General features: G+C 42.4%; 1 protein-coding gene across 1 annotated transcript in view; it reads left to right on the forward strand.

The window, feature by feature from the left end:
* The first annotated feature begins 10,635 nt into the window (after positions 1-10,635).
* The window catches only part of SIK3 (SIK family kinase 3), a 256,996-nt gene continuing 242,567 nt past the window's right edge, over positions 10,636-25,064 (forward strand). The window contains 1 exon segment of the mRNA XM_032640277.1: positions 10,636-10,908. Within this exon segment, the coding sequence (XP_032496168.1) occupies positions 10,636-10,908 (273 nt within the window).

The raw sequence follows: 25,064 nt of genomic DNA on the forward strand, positions 1-25,064 counted from the left end.
AACATACAGGGCACTACATAAACACGTGGTAGCTGAAACTAATTCAGCCCATGAGACTGCTATCAACAACCCTTGGGGTCTATCAACAAGGGATAGACAAGAAATAAGCAGACATTGCTACTGCCACTGAACCAGATGAGCTTTTTGTAACTGTGAGGGATTCTTCAGGGACTGTAGGACAAGGTTGCCAGCTGATCAGTGGGATCAGCTGTGTGGCCTATTTTTTTTTTTTTTTTTTTTTTGCAGTAGCGGGCCTCTCACTGCTGTGGCCTCTCCCATTGAGGACCACAGGCTCTGGATGCGCAGGCTCAGTGGCCATGGCTCACGGGCCCAGCAGCTCCACGGCATGTGGGATCTTCCCAGACCGGGGCACGAACCCGTGTCCCCTGCATCGGCAGGTGGACTCTCAACCACTGTGCCACCAGGGAAGCCCTGTGTGGCCTATTTAAGCCATTTCATATGAAGCTGGGTTTGTATCTTTGAGAGTTCTTGTTCAATAAAATTGATGAATGGAAATGGGGAGACATTTTATTTCCTCCTCCTGTGAAATTCTCTCTCCCTGAGATATTTCTCATACACTCTTCTTTCCCTGAAGTGTGTGTTCTTTCTAGAAATAAAATGACTCTGATTCCGGATTCTACAGGTCGAAGAGTAGTTCAGACTTTAACCCTCCCCACTGGCTTCCCTGAAAGCACCTCTTCTCACAAAGACCTTGGTGCTTGGATGAAAAGCTTGATTCCTGCCCCCACCCCACCCCATCTTAACTGAACTCCTTTTAGCCGGGTCTCTATTGGTAGAGAATTTCTTCCTGATGAGTTTCTCTTTAATAAAAAAATTTATCACCTTTATTGAGATATAATTCACATATCATAAAATTAACCTATTTAAAGTGTACAAGGTAAGGGTTTTAGGATATCCCCAGACTTGTGCAATCATCACCACAATCTAAGTTTTGAATATTTTTATTACCCGAAAAGGAAATGCTGTATCCATTAGTAATCATACCCATTCCTCCCTATAGCCCAATGCTGCCAGCCCTAGCCAACCACTAATCTAATTTCTGTTTCTATGGATTTGCCTATTCAGGACATTTAATATATATGGAATCATACAATATGTGACTTTTGTATCTTCTTTCACTTAGCAAAATGTTTTTAAGGTTCATCTGTTGTAGCATGTATCAGGATTTCATTTATTTTTATTGCTGCATAATAATCCATTATATGGATATACCATATTTTGCTTATCCATTCATCAGTTAATACACATTGGGTTGTTTTTGCTTTTGTGCTATTACGAATAACGCTGCTACGAACATTCGTGTACAAATTTTTGTATGAACATGTTTTCATTCCTCTTGGCTATACGTAGGAGTTGGAATTGGTCATATGGTAACTCTGTGTTTGACTTTTTGAGGAACTGCCAAACTATTTTTCCAAAATGACTGTTCTATTTTGTATTCCCACCAGCAACGTATGAAAGTTCTGATTTCTCCACATCCTCACCAACTCTTTTTATTGTCTGTCTTTTTTATTTTAGCCATCCTAGTGGCCATTAAGTAGTATCTTACTGTGGTTTTGATTTGCATTTCCCTAAGGACTAGTAGTGTTGAGTATATTTTTATGTGCTAATTGATCATTTGTAGATCTTCTTTGAAAAAATACCTATTCGAATCTTTTGTCTATTTTTAAACTGGATTATTTGTCTTTTTCATATTAAGTTGTAAGAATTCTTTATATATTCTGGATACAATTCTTTATCAGATATATGATTTGCAAATATTTTCTCTCATTTGATAAGTAATCTTTTCACTTTCTTGATGGTATTGTTTACAGCACAAATTTATTTATTATTATTTACAATTTTATAATTGAAGCAGTCCAATTTATCATTTATTTGTCTGCTGTGCTTTTGGTGTCATAGCTAAGAAAGCATTGGCAACCCAAAGTCATGAAAATTTACTCCTACATTTTCTTCTAAGAGTTTTATAACTCTTACTTTTAAGTCTATGATCTATTTTGAGTTAACTTTTTGTGTATGGTGTGAGGTAGAAGCCCAACTATATTCTTTTGCATTGATATATATGATTTTATGCCAGTACCACACTGTCTTGATTTCTGTAGCTTTGTAGTAAGTTTTGAAACAGGGAAGTGTGAGTCCTATAACTTTGCTTTTTTTAGGATTGTGTTGACTATCCTAGGACCCTTACATTTTCATGTGAATTTTAGGATCAACTTGTCAATTTCTGCAAAAGAAGTCAAGTAGGATTTTGACAGGAATTGCATTGAATCTGCAGATCAATTGCAGGAGCATTGTCATCTTAACAATATTATGTCTTTCAATCTATGGACATCTTTCCACTCATTTAGGTCTTCTTTCAACAATGTTTTGTTGTTTTCAGTGTACAAGTCTTGCATTTCTTTTGTTAAATGTATGTCTAAGTATTTTATTCCTTTGGATGTTATTATAAGTGGAATTGTTTTCTTAATTTCATTTTCAGAATTTTCATTGCTGGTGTATGGAAATATAATTGATTTTTGTATATTTCTCTTGCATCTTGCAACCTTGCTGAACTCACTTATTAGCTCAAATGGTTTTTTAGTGGATTCCTTAGGATTTTCTATATACGAGATCATGTCATCTGCAAACTGAGATAGTTTTACTTCTTCCTTTCCAATTTGGATGCTTTTTATTTCTTTTTTCTTGCCTAATTGCCCTTTCTGGAACCTCTGGTACAATGTTCAAAGAGGTGGAAAGAGTGGACAGGAGAGTTTTTAAAAGGCTTTATTTTCCCTGGAGACCTGGTTAGAGTCTAACAAATAACGACAGTGAAGAAGTAGAATCAATGGCTTCCCACTTGTCTTGGGGACAGAACGAGATTAAACTACCTCTTTGGAGAAACTATTTTTAGCTTTTATGCAGTCTTGGGGTCATGATTTAATGGTAGTTAGGACTCTTTCATCTTTCCTTTCTCTCAAATCGAAGTCCAAATGGGATCTTTGCCAACTACCCCTTCTTGTACCCTTCTTCCAGCCTTCTGTTTCCTTGCAGGGGCAGAGTCCTATGTGCTCAGTTTTCTGGAGGGTGCTTGATTGCCCAGCAAACCCTTCACTTTTCTTTTGGCTTTTTAAGAAGTGCCATGGGATCCCCACATTTCTGCAAGATAAACTGCTCAAAACAAAGTTAGATTTTGGATGACAGCCCTAGAGCACCAGTCATGTCTGCCTGAACTCTCAGAAGAGGGAGAGTATTCACTTTCGGATAAAACTTTCCTATTTTTCTCTTGCTTTACTTTTGCAAGTATGTGCTGAGTGCTACAAGGTACCAGCACTGCATTAGGTTCTGTACATGTTGAAATAAAGTGAAGAAATGCTCTGAACATACAGAAGTCCTTGGCCTCAAGGAAATCACAATTTAACGGGCAGGCATTAATTTATTTAAGAAATATCTACTGAGTATTTATTGTGTCCCAGGCACAGAGTGAAGACCTGGATAGTAGCTAACAAAACAGATACATTCCTGCCTATCTGGAGATTGCTATTTAATTAGAGAGCCATTCATGTAAAGTGGTTAGACTGTTAAAAATAAGTTAGGCTGTTAAAAATGCTACAATAGATTAATAATAATAATAATCTTAGCAATCATTCGTAGAGCACCAATTATCACTACTGTATTTTAAAGGTAGCAATTTATTCAATCCTCCTAATACTCCTGTGAAATAGGTGTTGTTATTATACCTATTTTACAGTTGAAGAACTGAGGCCCAGAGAGGTTAAGTAGTTTTCTTAAGATCACACAACGAATATGTTGTGGAGTCAGGATGTGAACTCATGCTTGGGAGCCCCAGGGGGGGAAAAAAAGCTGTGACTAATTTTTACGGAGATTGTAAACTCCTGCGCTGAGCTGTGCTTTAAAGAAGTAGTAGAATTTCAAATAACAGATGGGTGAGCTTCAAGGGTATTCCAAACACAAGGAGAAGCAGGAGCAAAAGTTAAGGAGAAAGTGCAGAATGTACTTTGACAGGAAAGGAGCCCACGGCACTCCTGGGTGGAGAAGGGCTGGGTGGGAAGATACACGAAACTTGAGAAGCTGAAAAAGAAGTTGCAGCCAGGTTGCAAGAGTTTGAATTGGACTTAACTAAACAATGAATCCATAAATACTTGATGCTTGGAAGTCACAGGAAAAAAATCTCTAGAGAAATCGAAGTTGTTATTAAAATTGGTATGAAATGTAAGGATGGAGGATTTGATTCCTACTTTGGTTTCCACATCCAGCTTTTAGTGGAATGTGGCTCAACTCAGAGCTTAGAGTCGTGGTAGGGTCGGAGGTTAAACCCTATTATCCTACTTCATCGTATCTTGCCCCTATTTTTAACTTAGAATTTAACTCAATGTTATCAACTTAATCAAGAATAAAAAGAAATTAGGGCGTTTTAATTTTATTTTGAAAAATAGACTTAAAAACCACATACAAGTGTTTAGTTTCTTAAAGGCAGATTATTGCATAAAATAAAGACATTATTATAAGTATAATCAGTAATTTTTACATATATGGTTTTAAATGAATTTTAGAAGGAAAAAAATGCCACCAGGATTGAATTTTTCTTTCTCATAGAGCTCCTATAGTGTTTTCACAGAGCACTTGCATTCTGCAGAAAGTTTGGAAATGCACACAATTTCTCAGACTGTTGCATAGCAATGATAAAAATATTGTAGTATTTTTCTTACATATATAGTTTGAATAAATTTTAGGAGAAAAAAATCATTGGCATCTTTTTTTTTAAACAGACCATAGACACTGGAATACTCTAAAGTTTGGGAAGACAACTCACTTTGGAGATTCAAAGGCCTGGATTTGCTTCCAGATTCACCATGTCCTGGCCGTGTGAGCCAATCATCAGATTGGTCAAGTAAACTGACCATCTATACAGTGGAATAATAGCTACTTTATGAAGCTGTGAGAGTGCTTTCACTGGACATATAGAATCGCACCATAAACACAAATATGTCCAACCTCTAAAGACTGAACTGTACATGCTTAGTCAACCAAACAAAACATTTAAGACTATAATTTTCTCTTTTTAACTCTGAAGTTAATCCATTTTTGCAGCCCTAATTCTATTCTCAATCTTCCTAATCTTTTGAAAGTGATTTGGAAAGCAGCATGTTGTTGTCTATATGCTTTTAGCACTGAGAGGGAGAAAATTAATACTTGAGTGCATGCTATGTACCAGACTCTAATCCAGGTTCCTCTACGTATTTATGATAGTTGATTCTTCTAAAAACCGCACGAAGTAGGAGTGATTTTCCAGAAAAGGAAACTGAGGCTCAGAGATAAACCTGGAAGTGGAAAAGCCCACTGGAAAGCTTAGGTCTAACTGTCTAAGCGAGGTCTAACCCTCACTCTTTTTACTCTTTATTCCCGGCTGCCCTTTAAACATGCCAAAAGAATAAAATTATTTTAAAAATAAGAACAAACAGAAATAATTTCACCCTAAAGAAGTCTTTTAAAATGCCACGAGGACTCTAGGGATAACCGGAGACATCCCTGGGTGGCACAAAGCCACAGTTGTGGACTGTTATCCCAGCCCAAAGCGCCACTGTAACTTTAGCCCACTGTACTTTCTATTTGGCCATAAAGACATCCAGCTTCCTGGAGCCGGCTTGCATTTGGATTCCAGCTTCCTGGCTCCTGCTGTGGGATTGTGGTTTTCAACTGCCTGTAGTTTAAACAGAGAGGACTAGAAAGCCTAAGTGGAACGGAAAAGGGAGTCCAGCTAGGAATCATGTAGTTTAGAACTTTGACCAGCAGGTGTCGCTGCAGACAAGGGAGAGGGCTACTTTCGGCCTTAGAGGCAGATGATGGGTTTTCTAGTTTAACTGAGGAAAATTGTGGTGGGAATGAAGCAAAGAAAGGTAGATTAGCTATCTACAGAAATCAATCCTAATAATATAAATTTTTCTTAACCAATAGCTGGAAAGGCTGGTAGAAAAATTAAGCAAACCGCAATTATAATGAAAGGAAGCTGCCGTAAAAACAGTGTTTCTCTAGTGTCTACCAAAACAATGCAGGGCTGTTTGAAGGTGAGCACTAAAAACTGAGAGGCAATTCCCAAGGCAGGTGTAGCAGAGATGATGGCTTTGTAGTCAGGAGAGATGTGAAGATAATGTGAAAAGAGGAAAGCTGCAGTTTGTCGGTTTAGACCCAGGGAAATAAAGAACTTCTGTCTAACGTAGACCTTTGAAGCGTGCCTTTATTTTCTGTGAAATGAGGTGAATTCCTAGAATTGAGATACACTTCTATATTCAAGGGAAAGAAAAGGATCCAAATATGCCAAAATCTTAATATTTGTTGAGTATCACACTTTTCATTTAAGAGAAAGAAAGAAATTGTTAAACATATATATATAGTTTTCGGTTTTTTTTTTTGGTCGAGCTGTGCAGCATGCAGGATCTTAGTTCCCCAACCAGGGATTGAACCTGTGTCCCCTGCATTGGTGCAGAGTCTTAACCACTGGACCTCCAGGGAAGCCCCAAACATATTTTTTTAATACGTGTAAATATTTGGGAGTTGATCACAGAGTAACTAAGTGTGACTTACCTTAAGGATCATATCCTTTTGTGAAAAAAGTTCTTCTGAATGAGCTCTTTTTCTTTACTAAATGTATTTTCCCACTGATTTTCCTTATAAAACCACAGGTGTATTTACCTGAGGAAAACATTGATCCCAAATGATAATATAGTCACATCTAAGAATGCAGAAGACCTTAAAACAAATCACACTTAAAGGTCTTTTGGATGATCTAAAGGGTAATTATTTAATAATAATCTAAAAATGCTTAAACCGTATCCTAGGACATATGCAAAGTAGTAAGGGTAATTTTTATGTTTCATTTAGTAGCTTGAATGGTTGCATTAAAAAGAAAAATGTAGGCAAGCAGGACAGAACATCCTTGACCGAAAGCTGCTCTCAAGCCCCCTCCCCAAGATATTTTACAGCAGGAGACTATGTACTTACTTTGCTCAGACCTGTTTCTGGGCACCCAGAGGATGCACTTGGTCATGACTAGGTTGGTCTGGGATAGGAAAGGAAAGGCGAGAGCTGAGGTGGTAACTCAGAGCACTGCCCCAACAGAGAGAAGATGCACCTTCAGCTCACCCAGAGAACCAGGGCACACTGAGTGTCCTGACAATGTGTATCCAACGGTGACCTGATTTCTGTGTGACGGCAGAACTTATAACTGGTTAATAATGGCCTTGTTTGGGAATATGTGGCATGTAAACATTATATGATGTTGCCTTTTGTCATACAGAGTTTCTGAATAATGCTTCCGTGTCACTGAATGCTCATATAATGCTAGCTTCTTTCAGAGCAGTAATGAGCTGGGACAATGTAGACTGAGGCGTTAGACTTTCTTCAAGGTCCCGATGCCTCTGAGAATCTATGGAGTTATGTGGTGAGGCTGCAGTTTCCTTTCGGGTTGTTGGTAAACTGCTCTGCAGACAGGCTAAGTGGGCCTTTAAAATCATAAAAGAGTTAATGTATTCCCTCCCACTGCTTATATCACTCCCCACTCAGACCTTAGGTCCTCAGAGGTTTTGCATCACTTCCAGAAGTTCCTAAGGGCTTATCATATCCATCAAGAATGCCTTGGTTTGCCCTTTTCAAATTTTAGAAACAAAACGCAATGACATTATGGAGGAAAATGTCTCATTTTCATCTTTGAATCTATCTTTTGCTTTTTTAGAAAAGAGCAAATTGTTATGGTGGTGGATTGGAAGCTGGGTGGTGGCTAGCTCTGTCTCCACCCTGGACTGCAGGACTCTGAGAATCCAGCCCTCAAGCTACCCCTCTGAGTCTGCAGCAGGGCAGGAACACACCTTCCGTCTGTTTTCTAAGGGCAGCAAAACTCCTGCACAATAAGTAGTGAGCCTCTTTCTGGAGCTACTTGCAAGTAAAGCCATCACTTGAATCAGTTTTGCTATCTGTTGTTCTTTATTGATATGCTTCGGTGCCTGCTCTGCCCTGTTCTCCAGAACTCTCCAAATCTTCTTCCCTGGGTCTAAACTGAATTTGGGGGGGAGCTACTTTTCCTACTAGCTACTACTCTGACAGGGTTTATAATCCAGTGGGGGAGGATCTCAGCTTCCAGAGGTAGGCTTCCTGGGTTTGAATGCTAATTCTAGGATTCACTTTCTAGCCCTACGACCATGATCAGCTCCTTTAATCCCTCTGTGCCTCATTTTCCTTATCTGCAAAATGGGGATAATAATATATTCTGTCTCACAGCGTTGTTCAAGATTAAGTAAGTTTATTTATATAAACTGCTTAGCATAGTGCCTGGCAAATTGTTGTTATTGTGAGTTCCTCCCAAACTTAACTCGGTTCTTGGTATTCGACAAATAATTATTAAATACATACATCTAAACTGTTTTCCTTTTTCCCTGATGATCTTCGTTCATCAATCCCCTCCCTAATTTTCTATATTATTCTCACCAAAGAGGACTCTTCAGAGAAATCTCCAGCAAGTCCAAGTCTCAATAGGACACAGCATCTACTGGCCTCTATCCATACAGGCACAGAGCATAAATCACATAATACACAGCATACGCATTCTGGCCATTACTAGGGACAAGAGTGATCTGCCTGCCTCTTCTTCTGGGAAGTTAGACCAACGCTCCATTTTCTAGTTTCTCCCCAGAGCCTTCTTTGTTTTTGACACCCTCCAGAGAGCAGCAGAAGTTGCTGTACCTGATGTTCAAATGATCTCCATGGGTGGAGGAGAGGCTGTAAAGTTGTTACGAGAATGGTTTTGGTGCTGCTCTTGCAGCCCTTGGAGCAAAAGAGTTTTCCCCCTTGCCTTACCGCTCATAAGTTTTCTGTTGAGACCCCCATCCTCCTCCTTTCCTTAAGGAGATAGGATAACTGGGACCCTGGGGCCCAGCACCAAAGTTAACGTACAGTCCCTGTTCGAGGCAGGTGAGTAGGGTCAAAGTGATGAGAGGCTGGCCACATGCCATCATTTATATGCAATTGAATGAGCTCAACCAATGAAACGGCTTAACCACTGCAAGAAGCTGAGGACCACTTCATCCTTATCCTTATTTGCTAGTAAAGAAGCCAATTAGTGTTAATTGTGCTGGTAATTTGGAACAGCAACCAGGGAATTGATTCAAGGCAATTGTGGAATGACCTCCCTGTCCTGTCCTAGTCCCAGCCATTATTCATAGTCAGATGGGGAATCAGAGAGCTAGTAAATATCTTTTGGTCAGAGAGAGTAAATAGGGGCTCTGCTTCTCATACATTCACAGTGCCCTGGGTGTCAGTTTTTAATATTGTACATGCAGTGACCTGACAATACAGTTCTGCCATCAGGAGAGACATAGATGTGGAGGGGTCAGGACTGGAAGGAGGAATACATTTCAGCATTGGAGTGCTCACAGCCTTCCCTCCTCCCCACTTGCCTGACCAGACCATCTCGTTATTGACAGTCCAGTAGCCTACCCCTCCCCGGCCCTACCTGAAGCTGTTAAAGCCCATCTACTTAATAAAGGGGGGGGGGAAGAGGGGGAAACCTGGGAGATAGTGAGGGCTCTGGAGGGTGTGGAATGGCAGATAACACAGGAGAGAAGAAAAAGGGATATGAGATTTACTACTGGAATTTGATTTGATCACCTTTAATGTCCTTGGAGAGTCGCTGGTAAGGGTGAATTTTTATTTTATTATTTACTTATTTATTTTGCCCAACAGACGTAACGTATTTAACCATGACGTGCACCACTGCTTCATCAGGGTTATACAAGTGACAGAAATAGGACGCAGGCACTTCTTTGACAATCATCTAGCTATAGACTTATTCAGAGACGGGGTGGGAGGAAGGAAAATGACGTCCCTGCTCTGGCCCTCACCCACCCAATGACTGGGATGCGTGTTTGGGCTGGTTTCTCCGCCCTTGAGCACGCAAATCCTAATTTCCCCATTCCTCTACATTCGGTGACAATTAGAGTGGTTGTACCGGGTGAGTTGGGTTTTTTAAGAGGAAGGAATTTTACTGAAGAATTCCCCTGCCTCGCTTCCGACTTGGTTACAGTTGCTTCGATACTGTAGCTATTCCTGCCTTTGGGGCCTCAAGGGCTAAAGTGGGACAGTGCTAATATTTCTGGTGATGAGGAAATACTTTGTTTTAAAGGAGCCTGGGTGATTGCCGAACTGGGACAGAGGTCACACTAGGGGTCACATTAGCTGTTCCGGGGGGATCGAGGGCGGGTTTGGGTCAGGCATAAGCACCCCCCGACTCCGGCAACGCTGCGGCGGCTTGGAACCTGCTGGCACACTGGCGGTGCCCACTGTCTCCTCCCCGAAGGGGGGCACCCGGGAGCCGACACCCGAGGAACCGTGCCCACGCGGGAAGGTCGAGCTCGCCGGTGAGGTCACGGTTGCCATGGCTCTAGGCAGTGACGCGCGTCGGCACGTGACGAGCGGTTGCCATGGCGCCAGGCCCCGGCGGCGCGGGCGCTCCGCCTCCCGGAGTGACGTCCCCCGTCTCCCCCCCCACCTCTTTTCCCGCCCCTCTGCCCCCTCCCCCCTCCCCCCAGCCGGCTCCCCGCGGCCCCGGAGGTTTCACTGCACAACAAGATGGCGGCGGCGGCGGCGAGCGGAGCTGGCGGGGCTGCCGGGGCCGGAGCGGGGGGAGCCGGGCCGGCGGGCCGCCTGCTGCCTCCGCCCGCCTCGGGGCCCCCGGCCGCCCCCGCTGCTGTGCCCCCGGCGGCTGGCCCGCCGCGTTCCTCAGCCCCGGCCTCCCGCGGGCCGGTGCCTGCCCGCATCGGCTACTACGAGATCGACCGCACCATCGGCAAGGGCAACTTCGCTGTGGTCAAGCGGGCCACGCACCTCGTCACCAAGGCCAAGGTAGTGGCGCGGTGGGACCGGGCGGCGGCGGGGCTGCGCGGCCCGGGACCGTCCGAGTGCTGAGGGCGCAGGAGAGCCCCGCGACACCGAGGCTGAGGGGTCGGCGCGGGAGCGGGGCTCGGGAGAGCGTTGGGGACCGGGGAAACGGGTAGGGGGCTGTCGGGCGAGCAGAAGGTGGGGGACACCGGGGGACCCGGGAGAGGGTAACTGCACGGCAGAGGGGACGCAGGGGGCCACTGAGCGCGGGGACCTGGGGAACTAGGGAGCCGGGGATGGGGAGGGGGCTCCCTGGGCTGTGCGGAGGGTCGTAGAAGGGATGATTGGAAAGAAGAGGTTTGGAACTCTCCCGGAGCCAGGAGGCAGTAAGCTAAGAAGCCTCTGGAACCAGCAGTTAGGAAATCCTAAGGGAATGAGGGCAGGGGAATAGGAAATGTGGACCAGGAGGATGGGGGGAAAACGGGTGAAACCGGCAGCCCGCAGATGTGGGATTATGAGGGGAACGAGGATAGCTGGGGCACGTACCAGGGGTATGTGGTGGGTACAGGGTACTGAGAGGTATGAGGGATCTGGTACCTTTTGACAGAGGCACCAATCAGCATTTGATCGTCCAAGACTGATAGATGGTGGGAATGGGAGTCTGAGGACAGACAGGATTATTGGAGGAGGCGATGAAGAAAATGGGGAAATATGGAGGAAAAAAAGCACTTTATTTTTCTGCAGGAAGGGGGTCAGGGAACAGAGGCCCAAGGGGGGCCCAGGTTTGTGGTGGCCCTAGGTACTCAGGGGTTAAACAGTTTGGGAGAGCTGGATTGCTGGTTATATTTAGTTGTTGGAGGGTCCAGAACTGTGGGCCTTATAGAGCCCAGGGTGGGCTGTCAGTGGTGAGGGGAAAGCCTGGTGACTGAGGAGGTGTGTGAGGAACCCAGACACTCATGGGGCCCTTTGGTTCCCAAGGGATTTGTGGAGCTGTGTGGTGAAATTGGGTAAGGTCAGTTAGGAAGCCATATCCATTTAATATTTTACATAGAAAATTCATTTTTGGAGGAAATATGGTTAGCTCTTTCCTGTGGTCTTCTTCATTGGGAGTATTGGAATCGAAGACCCGAGGAGGAATTGTTTGATTTTGACAGGACTCACAAGCCCATTTGTACTCCGGATTTCTTTATTTGCTCCGTCTCTCACTTGAATGAATACTTTAGACGTAGTCATTCATTATATTTAAAGCTGCAATTTGTGTTTCCCTCACCCTGATTAATGAAGAACTGTTACAGCTGCTGCTGCTTCCTACCAAAGCCGTGTCAATTCCCCTCCCCTCCTCAGCCTAGCCTCTGGTTCTTGTCACCTACCTTGTTTCTGCTCTTCTGGCAGCCCCTTGCTTTCAGAAGGCAGTGACTTACACCTCTGCCTTGTCTCCTGCTCACTTATGACCTGAAGTCCCTTTTTCCCTCCTTTCTGTCAGACTGTTAGGGGCCCTTCTTAGCAGGGTGGCTTTGGGGGGTGGCTGTGGAAAATTGATTGGTCAGTTTCACTTTCTCTGGGGGGCCCCCTTCAGCCTTTCTGTCAGTGTCTTATCAGAGGGCCTCAAGTCTGCAGGTCTGAGCGGAATGAGATCCCAAAGTCCCAGGTTTCCTGGTGCTTCCCTCAGCCCGCCCCCCCCCCCCCCCCCCCCCCCCCCCCCCCCCGGCAGGGAGTAGACTGAGCCAAGATTCTGGTGCATCTCTGCCCCCCTGAGTGATTCCAGTTGTGTTTACTGTTAGCCAAGCCAAATTTATGTTTACAAACAGCTTTAGTTGTTGGAGCCTTGTTCCTTGTTTTGGTATTTCCTTTCGCCAAGGCCTCCCCCTCCCACCTAAGTAATCACTTCGAGCTCCTGTGATTATTTTGCTCTGACCTCTGGGGGACAGACTCTATGAACTTAATTGGTTGCCTGGTTTATGGTATCTCTGGTTTAAAGAATTTTGTATCTTACAGCACTTGGATACACCAAAATATTGATTAAAAAAATCTGTGACAGAGGGTTGAATGTTTTTGTAAATGTAATTGCAAACAGTTGATTCTTGGCTTTATATATAATAGAGACATTTCTATCTTCAGTAGTCAGCAAAGCCAGTGGCTAATTATGGCCGGTCTCCCCGCTTTCTAATTTTCCATTGTGTGTGTGTGTGTGTGTGTGTGTGTGTGTGTGTGTGTCTGAGTTTTTCTCAAAGTCTTTGGTATTCTTTAGGACTGCAGCATTTTAAACATCAGCTTGTTTATAAATGGGTGTCACTGTTTATGTTGGTTTTTTCTTTGATCATTTGTGGTGTGCAGTTATGCAATTCCTATGCATGGAAATATTCAAAATCTTGAATGAGGCTGAAATGGCTTGGACAATGAGTTGCATGTGTGACAGGACCACACCAGCACTCATTTGTGTTTCTGTAGTGGTGTGCAATTTCCTAGTTACAGTTATAGGCACCCTGTGTTTCTCTGCTTAACTTACTCTGACGACATGAGTGAAGCTTAATTCACAAGGAGCTGTCATGTGCTCTGAGTACATGATGAACATATTTTGGCCTGCTTCATGCTTATCTGAATCCACTTTGGAAAGGTTTCTCAAATGCTGACAGCTCAGATGTGTCTAAGAGCTGTTGACATACAGTATGATGGCCTATTGAGGCCATGGTTTGGTTATATAATGACAAGGAAGGTGCCTGGGTATTGGCAGTGCAGAAGCTGCTGTTCCGTTACTCAGGTAGATAGATTTTTCTCCCATGCACTGCAGTGTTTACCTTACTTCTTCAGTCAGGTCACTTGGAACCAAAGAGAGCTAGCTATTTTTTTTCCCCATCTCTTTTCAGAATGTATCATGTTTTTTGTTTTGTTTTTTTGGAGGTATGTGATTTTTTTTCTTTCTCCTTTTTCTCCCTGTAGGCCACTGAATGGTCTAGGTCTTTCCTATAACCATATATAACCATCACACTTAGGTAATTCAGATGATATTTGTGTTGTCTGAAAGAGGTTAGGTAATAGGTGTTTTCTGAACATCAGAGGAATACTTATGGTCACCTTTTCTTACACACATTACCTATTCCATGGACTGAGAGGCTAAAGTAAACTTTCTTTATTGACTAAGCTACTGTGCTCGGCCCAATAATAAGTGGTAAAACTGGCCCTTTCCCAAATTCTGTTAACTCTCAAACCTCCTAGATCAGGACTCTGGGATGAATAAAATTAGTAGAGAAAGGGAAATATTTTCCTATTTGGTTGTTGGTGACTTTTGCAGCACGGCGTTCATGAGCTCAGACTTAATATTGGCAGAACTGCAGTGCTTAGAGGGTCACTGCAGAACAGTTAACAGGAGAGAATATTCATCTGTGACATACTTTGGTCAGCAGCTCACCCTGGCTGTCTTTGTCCTACCTTCTTTGAGTTCCCTTTTCTGGAGGTGCCTTGGTCTGAGATTCTCTGGCCCTATTCTTTTGGTAGGACACTATAAAATATTAAAGAGATTGAAAAAAAGAAAAGATTTTCTCTTCTCAATTGCTTATTTGGTTGCCTGTACCTAATCATACTTTCACAGGTTGGATGAATGGGAACGAAGAGTAGATATATTTTGTATGCATTTTAAAAAAGAGCATACATGACTATAAAAGCCATTGGTCAAATACTTTAAAAATGTATTTTAACAAATATATTGATATATCACCTGCCTGTTTATTGGTTTGTGGTAAGAGCTTGAGCTTTGGATGAGACTGGCTGGGTTTGGATCTTCTGCTACTTCATAGCTGGGTAATTTAACCTGTCTGTGCTTGGATTTCCTCATCTATGAAATGAGATAACAATAGTACTTACCTCACAAGTTTGGGTGTTATGAAGATTATATAAGATAATATATGTGAAACTCTTAGAACAGATGTACCTGGCACATAGTAGGTATATAGTAAATATTATCACCTTCTTTTTCAAAAATATTTATTTGTTTATCTGGCTGTGCTGGGTCTTAGTTGCAGCACTCGGAATCTTTGTTGCTGTGTGCAAGATCTTTGTTGTGGCACGTGGGATTTTTAGTTGTGGCATGCAAACTCTTAGTTGCAGCATGTGGGATCTAGTCCCCTGACCAGGGATCAAACCCGGGCCCCCTGCATTGTGAGCACGGAGGCTTAGCCACTGGACCACCAGGGAAGTCCCTATCACCATCTTCATCATCATCATCATCAGATGCAATAGTAACAAAAATGAGTAAGACATAGTCCCCTTTGTTTGCTTTTCACCACTTTGGAACAGTTCATGAGTGCCACTTGTTTAGTGTAGGTAGATGTCATCCTGATGATGTGCTGCTTTCAGGTTAAAAAAGTAGTTTGCTATTATTTCATGTGCCTCTTTGAGAGAGTGGATTTAATTCCTGTGGACTATGGGCTAATTTCATGCGATTGACATTTAAAAATATAGTTTTCCATTAAACTTTTAATTTTTTTTTTTTTTTTTTGGCGGTACGCGGGCCTCTCACTGTTGTGGCCTCTCCCATTGCGGAGCACAGGCTCTGAACGTGCAGGCTCAGCGGCCATGACTCACGGGCCCAGCCGCTCCGCGGCATGCGGGATCTTCCCGGACCGGGGCACGAACCCGTGTCCCCTGCATCGGCAGGCGGACTCTCAACCACTGCGCCACCAGGGAAGCCCCATTAAACTTTTAAAATAGTTATGAGACTTGTCTAATGAAGACTGTGACTAACACTGGCTTTTATTTGGGCTGCCTTGAATATTCAGGGTGTTTGTATAGCTACACTTTGTCAGACTGGTGACAGAACAGAGTTTGAGTGCAGTCTTTCCTCCAGAGATTCCCTTAAATTTCATGGAGAATATGAAGAAATATTCCGACAAGCTTAAGGAGACACTTGCACTTGGGTGCAGGGTGTGCTACCTAGAGGGCCAAGGTCAGGATTCTTAACTTGAGATATTACACAGAAAAAACATTGTGCTCCCTGACCCCCTTCCAAATACTGACGAGCCAGGACACATCTGTGTGCTGTGTGGTTTTAGTGCGAACTCATTTCCATGAGGAGAACAACTCAAAGTGGGCCAATAGTATTATTTTCACTTCTAAGGATGATGCTTGTGCTCGTTAGAAGGCTGAAAACAAGATTCATTAGTAAATAGAAATATGTCAAAAAGAAATTGAAAGCAAGATTTATATTAGTTACATTTGAGGAGGATAGTTCCGTCCCTAGATAATCTAGAAATGACTATTGAAAGACAGCTAGCTTCATTTTGAGATAGGTTGTTGAAACTTTGTGAAGAGCTAAGACTGATTTGGACTAGTTTTTCCAGAGTCAAAATACCAGTATTCCACTTTCAGCGTCAGAACTGTTTATTTTAACATTCTGACGTTGGTGCCAGCTCCCTAGAAAGTCATAGATCTGGCTCAAGCCAGAGGTGCCCACACTAGTTATTTCTGTGCCAGAAGTGCTGTTTTCATTTTCCAAGCATCAATCTGGCTAATGTTTTCTAGTTCCTGGCATAAAAGAGAACAAAATGGATGCTTTGGAAGGAAAAAGAAATGTGCTCTTCTTACCAGAGCCTTTGTAAGTCTAAAAAACACCTAAAACTTCTCTGCGCAGAGATGGAACCTTTCCCTTGTCCATTCATTCATTCAGCGTATGTTTACTGAATGCAGATTTTGTGTCAGGTTCTACTCTGGCTCTCGAGTACCCCAAAAACAAATGAGAAAGAAAGCTCTTGCCTTCTTGGAGCTTATTTTCCGATGGGAGGAGATAGGCAAGAAACATGTAAACAAATAATTTTATGTAGTGACAAATACTATGAAGAAAATAAATGGGCTAGAGAGTGTCTGGGGCAGGGTGCTGGAAGGCCTTTCCAGGGTGGTGATATTTGAGCTGACAACTGAATGATGAGAAAGAGGCAGCTTGGGAAGATTCAGAAGTTGGAATATTCAGTGCAGAAGGAATGGCACGTGCAGCGGCCTTGGGGTAGAAATGAACTTGGTTTGTCCAAAGATTAGACCCAAGGTCAGGGTGCCTAGAGCTTAGTGAACAAGAGAAAGGATGGTAAGGAATGAGATCAGAAAGTTAGACAGGGGCCAGATCATATGGGTCTTATAGGCCATTTTATGGAATTGGGTGTGAAACAGGGGACTGACCTGAGAAGATATCAAAGCAGAGCACTGACATTATCTGATTTATGTTTTTAAAAACTCATGTTGGGGGACTTCCCTGGTGACGCAGTGGTTAAGAATCTGCCTGCCAATGGAGGGGACACGGGTTCAGTCCCTGGTTCAGGAAGATCCCACGTGCGGCGGAGCAACTAAGCCCGTGCGCCACTACTGAGCCTGCGCTCTAGAGCCCACGTGCCACAACTACTGAGCCCACGTGCCACAACTGCCGAAGCCCGTGTGCCTAGAGCCTGTGCTTCGTAACAAAGAGAAGCCCCTGCTTGCCGCAACTAGAGAAAGCCAGTGGACAGCAACAAAGACCCAACACAGAATGAATGAATGAATGAATAAATAAGTTTATTAAAAAAAAAGATCTTAGAGATGTTCTATTCCAGCTCTTCCTTTTCTAGAGTCTAGAAAGATGGACTTAACGGAATTTAGAATCTCAGGCTTTTAGGAGCCATCAAAGTAGTTTAGATCAATGATCTGTTAGACTCACAGCTCTCTCCTGTCTCTCTCCCACCCCCCATTTGCCCAGAATCCTATAGCTAGTTAGTGGGGGAGGTAGAAATAGAATCCAGGTATCCTACTCCTAGTTAACTCTACCGTGACTCCTCCAATCATAGAGAACATTGCCCTTGCCCTCTGAATACTTACTCTTTCATTAGAGAAACAAAATACACCTACTAATTAAAGTCTAAGATTATTTATCCTCTCTATTAAAACAAACTCCAAAGATGAGAAGTCATGATGAGAGGAAAATTTTCCAAGTAGGGGATATACCAACACTGTATTTAACCTGTCCTTTGGCATTGTTTCACTCTATCACCTCTGTCATTTACCTGCAGTCCTCCATGGGTACACTGCTTTGCCTTTCAGTCTCCTACTCAGATGTCCCTTGGTGCTCCCTTGACATGACTGAGGTGTCAAAAAAGCCTTTCAAAATGCTAAGGAAGTAAAAAGAGAAAGAAACACAGAAAAAGCAATGACCATAAACACAGTCTGCCTTATATAGTTTGCTTTTGCCACTATATCTAGCTCACACTCAGGGAACATGGGTAATTATACTTTTGCTCTGTTGGGTTGGTCTGGTCTGTCTTTGAAGGTACATTTCTTAGATGGACTCCTTATTTACCAGAACACTACCAGTTTCCAGGGGATGGTGCCATCTTATAACTCATTAAGAGAACTGGTCACCAAGATACGTACCTTGATGATGCAGGTGAGGGCCAAGAGAACCATTTATCTAGGGCTCCTCTTATGTGGTTCTAGTTTCTCATCTAAGAGCTTGGCCTGCTCCCCAGGTGAATGACCTCACCCATCAGGTGAGTCCCTACCTCCTTTATAATAGGTCCCTATTATAGCTTAGTCCCTTCTGGCATAATAGTATAGTCATGCTGTCTTGTGGATGACTGATAACATCCAGAGGATGAAAATTATGTACATTCTCATGGACTTTTGTCCATGGGAATGTGTATAATGACCTTGGCAATGTCTTTGAGAAGCCCTCAACAGTCTTGGATGAATTAGCTTGAGAGGGTTTCTTCTGGATCTGTTCAGAGTAAAATTCCATCAGCTAAGGACAAAACTGTTGGATGAGCTGTAGCGAAGTTATGTTAGAACATATTTCTGTTCAGGAGGTGTGTGATCCACTGTAGACCAGGAGTCCCTGGCCACATTGATAAGTATTTCTTCTCAGAATTTAGCTTGTCAGAGAGTTAGGAATCAGATTGTAAATACTCAGTCTCATTTCCCAGAAACTGAAAAGGAAGGAGATGCAAACCCATCGCCTGTTTAAGCTCCTCTGTGTAGGCTGGGCTCACTCATTTGGGTACTTCTGGCCAGTTATCTTAAACTATATTTAGGTATTGATTAGGAATTTCTGAGAAATCCTCAAATTTCTGCCTAGTTTCAGCTCCAGCCCATGCTTACTAGCAGTAGGCTTTGATTCTCTTTGCTCCCTCCAGAAGAATTGAATGTGAAATTTTAGGTTAACCAACCACATTTCTTGAGACTGAATTTTTTGGAGAAGAAATTTTTCATTCATTCATTCCAGCCAGCCAGCCAATAAGCTTTTGAAAAATTGTTTATCAAAAACTAGGAATGAATGATATATGGCACAAAATTCAAAAAGTGCAAACTCGTACATAGTGAAATTGTCTGCCTGCCACCCCAGTGCCTCAGACACACAGTTTTTTAGTCTTGTTTCCCCAGTATTTATTAAGGGCGTCTCTGGATCAGTCCAAATGCTAGGTGCTGTTTGTTTTCTGGCAGTGTTTTGACATGCTTGAAATTTCTAAAAATCATTTTACTTAAAGAGAAAAAGAAGAAAATACCTAACTTTTAAAGCTGGTTAGGAGGCACAGGGTGATAATTTAATGTCAGCGCCATGTGGGCAGGGATTTTAAGCTATTGTTTGCTGCTGTATTCCCAGTGCCTACTACAATGCCTGTAAATACTCATTTAGTGAATGAATGTAGGGATTAAAAAAAAAAAATGGTTGCTTCCTTGGTGGCGCAGTGGTTAAGAATCTGCCTGCCAATGCAGGGGACACGGGTTCGAGCCCTGGTCTGGGAAGATCCCACATGCCGCGGAGCGACTAAGCCCGTGTGCCACAACTACTGAGCCTGCGCTCTAGAGCCTGTGAGCCACAACTACTGAGCCCACGTGCCACAACTACTGAAGCCCGCGTGTCTAGAGCCCATGCTCCCCAACAAGTGAAGCCATCGCAATGAGAAGCCCGTGCACCGCAATGGAGAGTAGCCCCCGGTCGCTGGAATTAGAGGAAGCCCGTGCCCAGCAACGAAGACCCAACACAGCCAAAAATAAATAAATAAAATAAATTTATTTTAAAAAAATGGGAGCTGAGTTTGCTTTTTATACTCAATGCATATTAGAATTTTATTATTGAAATTTTCTATCTCCAGTTAAGATGTTAAAGAAAAATAATATTCTACCTTTTTCTCACAAATCTCTAGGTAAGGAGATTTCACAGCCTTTTTGGGCAAGTTACTTTTGGCATATCTCAAACTTTCATTATTAAGAAGTTCAGTATAATTTAAAGTAAATCCTGCAATTTAAATTCAAATCCCTTATTTTAAGGAGAAGGTTCTTACACATACAGGCTCCCATCGGGTTCTTCCTTGAGAAGGTCCCATGGGTACAGTCAGTATGGTCAGCCAGTGCCTTGTTTTCCCTCTTCTGCCTAGGAGCCTCTTTGCAGACCCACTAAGCTGTCTTGGGCTGCTGGCACTTCCTGAAGTAACTTCACACTCTTTGTTGGAGTTACCACTTGTTCTTTTCTTTATACTAAGTGATCTGATTAAAACAACTACTGTTTTTCAATGGGTTACTTTTATTGGTCCTTACCTTAAATGGATTCATTCAAATAGTATTTTTTCTGTCATCTGTAGGCAAAAAGTAGCAGCTACTGATACTGGAAGACAAGAGGATAAGTGTTATTCTTGTCAGGGTGGGCAAAGGGTTAAGTTAAAGGAGCAATTGAATGCTCGCAGCGGGGACCTGATAGAGGAGGAATACAAGAAGTCTTGAGCATAAATTCTCTTCAACCCAGTTGCTTATTATTACTGGCTCACTTCTACCACCTTGCCCTATTTTTTTCTGATTATAATTGGGAAAACTCAGAAAACTATAAAGAAGCAGAAGGAAAAAAATCACCCATAATCCTGCCCCCCAGAGGCAACAGTTATTAATATTGTAAAATACATAATTGAGATCATATTGATAGACTATTTTATTTCTGCCCCCCTTATCATTATAAGCATTTTATCATCATTTGAAACTATTTGTAAACATCAATTTTAATGGATGTGTACTTTGCTGTTGTATGACTGCCATTATTTTTTAAATCTTTTTCATAATTTAAGGTCCTTCCCAGTTTTTCACTGTTAGAAATTTTCTGTGATGACCATTTTTGTGCGTGAATCTTTGAAGCATTTCCGATTTTTTCTCAGGATAGATTGTTGGATGTGAAATTATTGGGTCAGAGGGTATACGTGTTTTTAAGATATCTGATTCATATGTTGGCACATTGCTTTCCAGAAAGGTTGTGCCTGGGTTTAGCCTCCCAGAAGTGAATGAACTCTTCTTTTTTTATTTTGTCTCCACTTCTGCCCTCCTTGGTTTGGGAGTGTAGGGCTTTTAAGTCTCTGCTGCACCTCTAAACCTAGGGCAGTAGGTATGGGACACATTAAAGAGGGCTGGAGCAGCTGCCTAATCCTTCCTTCCCTGAACCAAACCTGGACGAGGAATGAAAAGAGTTAAGTGTGACTCTAACCTTTTCAGTTGTTTTTTATGAATCATCATTCTCTCCTGGTCTTTCACAAAGAGACATAAACTTAAATTGGAGAAATTGCCGAAGGAGAGAAGAAAGGTTAATGAGAAAGACTCTGATTACTTGAATCTTTGATTTTTAAATAACTGTCCTTCGGTAAACCTGAGTGAGAATTTCAGAGATTGATGAAGGTTGTAAATTACTCCTCTCTTTTTTTAATGGTAAAAAGGTGGTGAGGAAATAATTATGTGAATAAATGTGGTGATACACCAGTCCTATTATGTTTGTATTTACTTTACGCACTGTACTTTATGCGTTAAGAGTTTTCAAGGGTAATTGGGTCATGTGGAATATCGTTCTTAGAATGTTTGGGGGTTACCACTGCTGTATTTTAGGCATCTGACAATATGCTCTTTTCTTTTGTCTCCAATAGAAGGCCTTTTATACAGTCAGTTTGGGTTGTGATTTGCTTAGTTAATTAGGGGAAATAAATGAATGAAGCAGGGAAATCAGAAATAATGATGCATATATACTTTTAATATTTTATTTTAATTTAAAATGTGAATATGCATTAATCCACTAATCTTTTTCAAAAAGTGTTTATTATGGAAAATTTCAAACATAAGCAAAATTAAAAAGAATGATATAATGAACCCCCATCGACCTGTCACTCAGTGTACGCAATTATAACCTCATGGCCAATCTTTCACCCATATCACTTCCAGCTTCTCTTTTCTCCCTCGTTTATTTTGAAGCAATTCCCAGAATTTTTTTCATCTGTGAATATTTTGGCATGTATCTCTATATAGGCCAGGATTGTCTCTCAAAAAACATAATCACAGTACCATTATCCTACCTAAAACAATTAACAATAATTCTCTAATGTCATTAAGTATCAAATTAGTGTTATATACATAAATATATATTTTTTCTTTTTTAACCACTTGTTTGTTTGAATCAGGGTCTAAATAAAGTCCATACATTATAATTGATTGATGTCCCTTAAGTTTTGTATTAAAAAATTGTTTGTTTTACTCTATAGATATCCCCTCCTTTTCTTTTTCTTTGCAGTTTGTCTAAGAAACACATTCGCTAATCTTAGATGTAGACCTTTCTCTGTATATTGATGTCCTGATTGAAGTTCTTCATCATGTTTGTGTTAAACATACCCATAGTTCATCATCTATGAGTTCCAGTTTTGTTTTGCTTTTTTAAAGCAGAGTAGGAATTTAAAGGCATCTGTGAAGCAATATGAGTACAGAATCTCTCTTGAGTTCTTGATTCTCTCCCCCTAGTCTTTTACACTTGTCTCATCCACATCTAATTTGACTTTACCAAGTCATTTTAAGCATTCAACGTAGTTTTCAAAGAAACATGTCTTTCTTTTCTCCCAGATTTTTCATCCGTTTACATAGATAATTAAACTGCATTACTATAATAACAAGAACAACTGGTATAAATAGGTTTGGGGAAAACCAGTTAATTCTTGGTAAGCATGCAGCTTAATGGATGGGAGCAGAAATATCCAGGAGTGGAGGGAGTGGCTATTAATTGGGGCCAGCTTGCATGCTGGGGCCCCAGTTGTTTTACAGAGGAAAGGGGAAGCATCAGTTATTTCGGCAGGTTGGTTAAGAGGTGGCGGGTTAAGAGAACTTCTGCATTAATTTTATACTTGTAAGTAAGCCAAATTGTTAGAAATTTGAGGACAAGATATTTTATAGGGTTTTTAAAATTTGTAGTGTATACTTCAGCGTAGTATTTTTGTCCACTTGTGTTAGAGTTTGCATGAACTGGACTGAATTTGACAATAGGCCAGTGATGTTAAAATTTGGTTGAGGAAACAGCCAAAACTTTGTAGTTTGAAAGGTTTATATCTGTTCACTGCCAGTGTAGTGTTCCATGGAACAAGTTGACATTTTCACATAGTAAGTTGTTTCCTGTTCCTGGCAAAAGAAATCTTGGTTCGTATACCACAAGGAACAGGATTGTTGTTATTGTGGAAGGCAGGAGTAGAGCTGTGTGTTTCTTATTAGGATTAGCTGGGCACCTGCAGGATTTCTTACTTCTTTCTTTCTGCTTCCTGCCTGCTGTTGTCCTTTCCTTCTGTCAGAATGTTCTAGTGTTGCCTAAGCAGTGTTCTGACAATAGATGAGGTTTTTTGGTAGCTCATTTTTTTAAACCCTCAAAATAATGTTTTTAGTGATTGTATGTTCTTGGCTTACTTTCCATTTCTACATCAACAGTGATATTGTTATTCTAGTCAGATGGGGCAGTTGTATTCCAGCAGTGATCTTTGTGTCCAAGTCAGCTGCAGAGATACCATGTTAATTTTTTATTCTTAAATATCTTATATGTGTATAGTAATTCTGGGAGGTAATTCAGTTTTGAGCTGATACTTGCGGATCTCGGTACAGGATTTCACAGTCCTCAAGAATAAAGCTTGTTTGAAGCATTGTTAGCCATTGGCCTCTGACATATGCAGAAGAGTGGCCGGTGATTTCAGCCTGCTGCCTCTTCTCATCTCATTTTCCTTCTTCCTTTTCAGCCAGCAGCTGCATCCCGTGCCCTGCTCTGATTGAACTCTTAGTAAAAGGGGTACTGTTTTACTGAGTCACAACCTCTTCTATCAATGGTTTTTAGATTTTTAGGCCAAGAATCAATTTTGGAGTCACATTAAAATTTGAAAACAACATTTTAGTTGTGTTACCTAAATTTCTCTTCCTTTCCTTATGCTAGTAGCAGTGTTTTCTGCTTTTCCAGTCTTTGGGGAACCTTTTTGGCCCATCAGAGCAGCTCGAGGCAGTCTAAGTGATGCACTGAGCATTGCTGTGGGAGTCAGGGCACGTGTTTCACGTCTCAGTTTTTACTAGCCTGGCAGCTTTCTTTGGGCAGGTCACTTAACTCCATAGGGCTTCCAGTTTCTTTCTTTTTCTAAAAAAAATTTTATTTATTTATTTATTTATTGGCTGCACTGGGTCTTCGTTGCTGCACGCGGGCTTTCTCTAGTTGTGGCGAGCAGGGGCTACTCTTCGTTGCGGTGTGCGGGCTTCTCAGTGCGGTGGCTTCTCTTGTGGAGCACGGGCTCTAGAGTACAGGCTCAGTAGTTGTGGTGCCTGGGCTTAGTTGCTCTGCGGCATGTGGGATCTTCGCAGACCAGGGCTCGAACCTGTGTCCCCTGCATTGGCAGGCGGATTCTTTTTTTTTTTTTTTTTTTTTTTTTTTTTTTTGCGATACGCGGGCCTCTCACCGCTGCGGCCTCTCCCGCTGCGGAGCACAGGCTCCGGACGCACAGGCCCAGCGGCCATGGCTCACGGGCCCAGCCGCTCCGCGGCACGCGGGATCCTCCCGGACCGGGGCACGAACCCGCGTCCCCCGCATCGGCAGGCGGACTCCCAACCACTGCGCCACCAGGGAAGCCCGGATTCTTTTTTTTTTATTATGACTATTGCAAATACTGTATTTTATTTATTTATTTATTTATGGTACGTGGGCCTCTCACTGCTGCGGCCTCTCCCATTGCGGAGCACAGGCTCCGGACGCGCAGGCTCAGCGGCCATGGCTCACAGGCCCAGCCACTCCGCGGCATGTGGGATCCTTCCGGAGCGGGGCACGAACCCATGTCCCCTGCATCGGCAGGTGGACTCGCAACCACTGCGCCACCAGGGAAGCCCCTGGCAGGCGGATTCTTAACCACTGCGCCACCAAGGAAGTC

This window comes from Phocoena sinus, chromosome 8 (assembly GCF_008692025.1).
Source record: "Phocoena sinus isolate mPhoSin1 chromosome 8, mPhoSin1.pri, whole genome shotgun sequence".
Taxonomy (NCBI): domain Eukaryota; kingdom Metazoa; phylum Chordata; class Mammalia; order Artiodactyla; family Phocoenidae; genus Phocoena; species Phocoena sinus.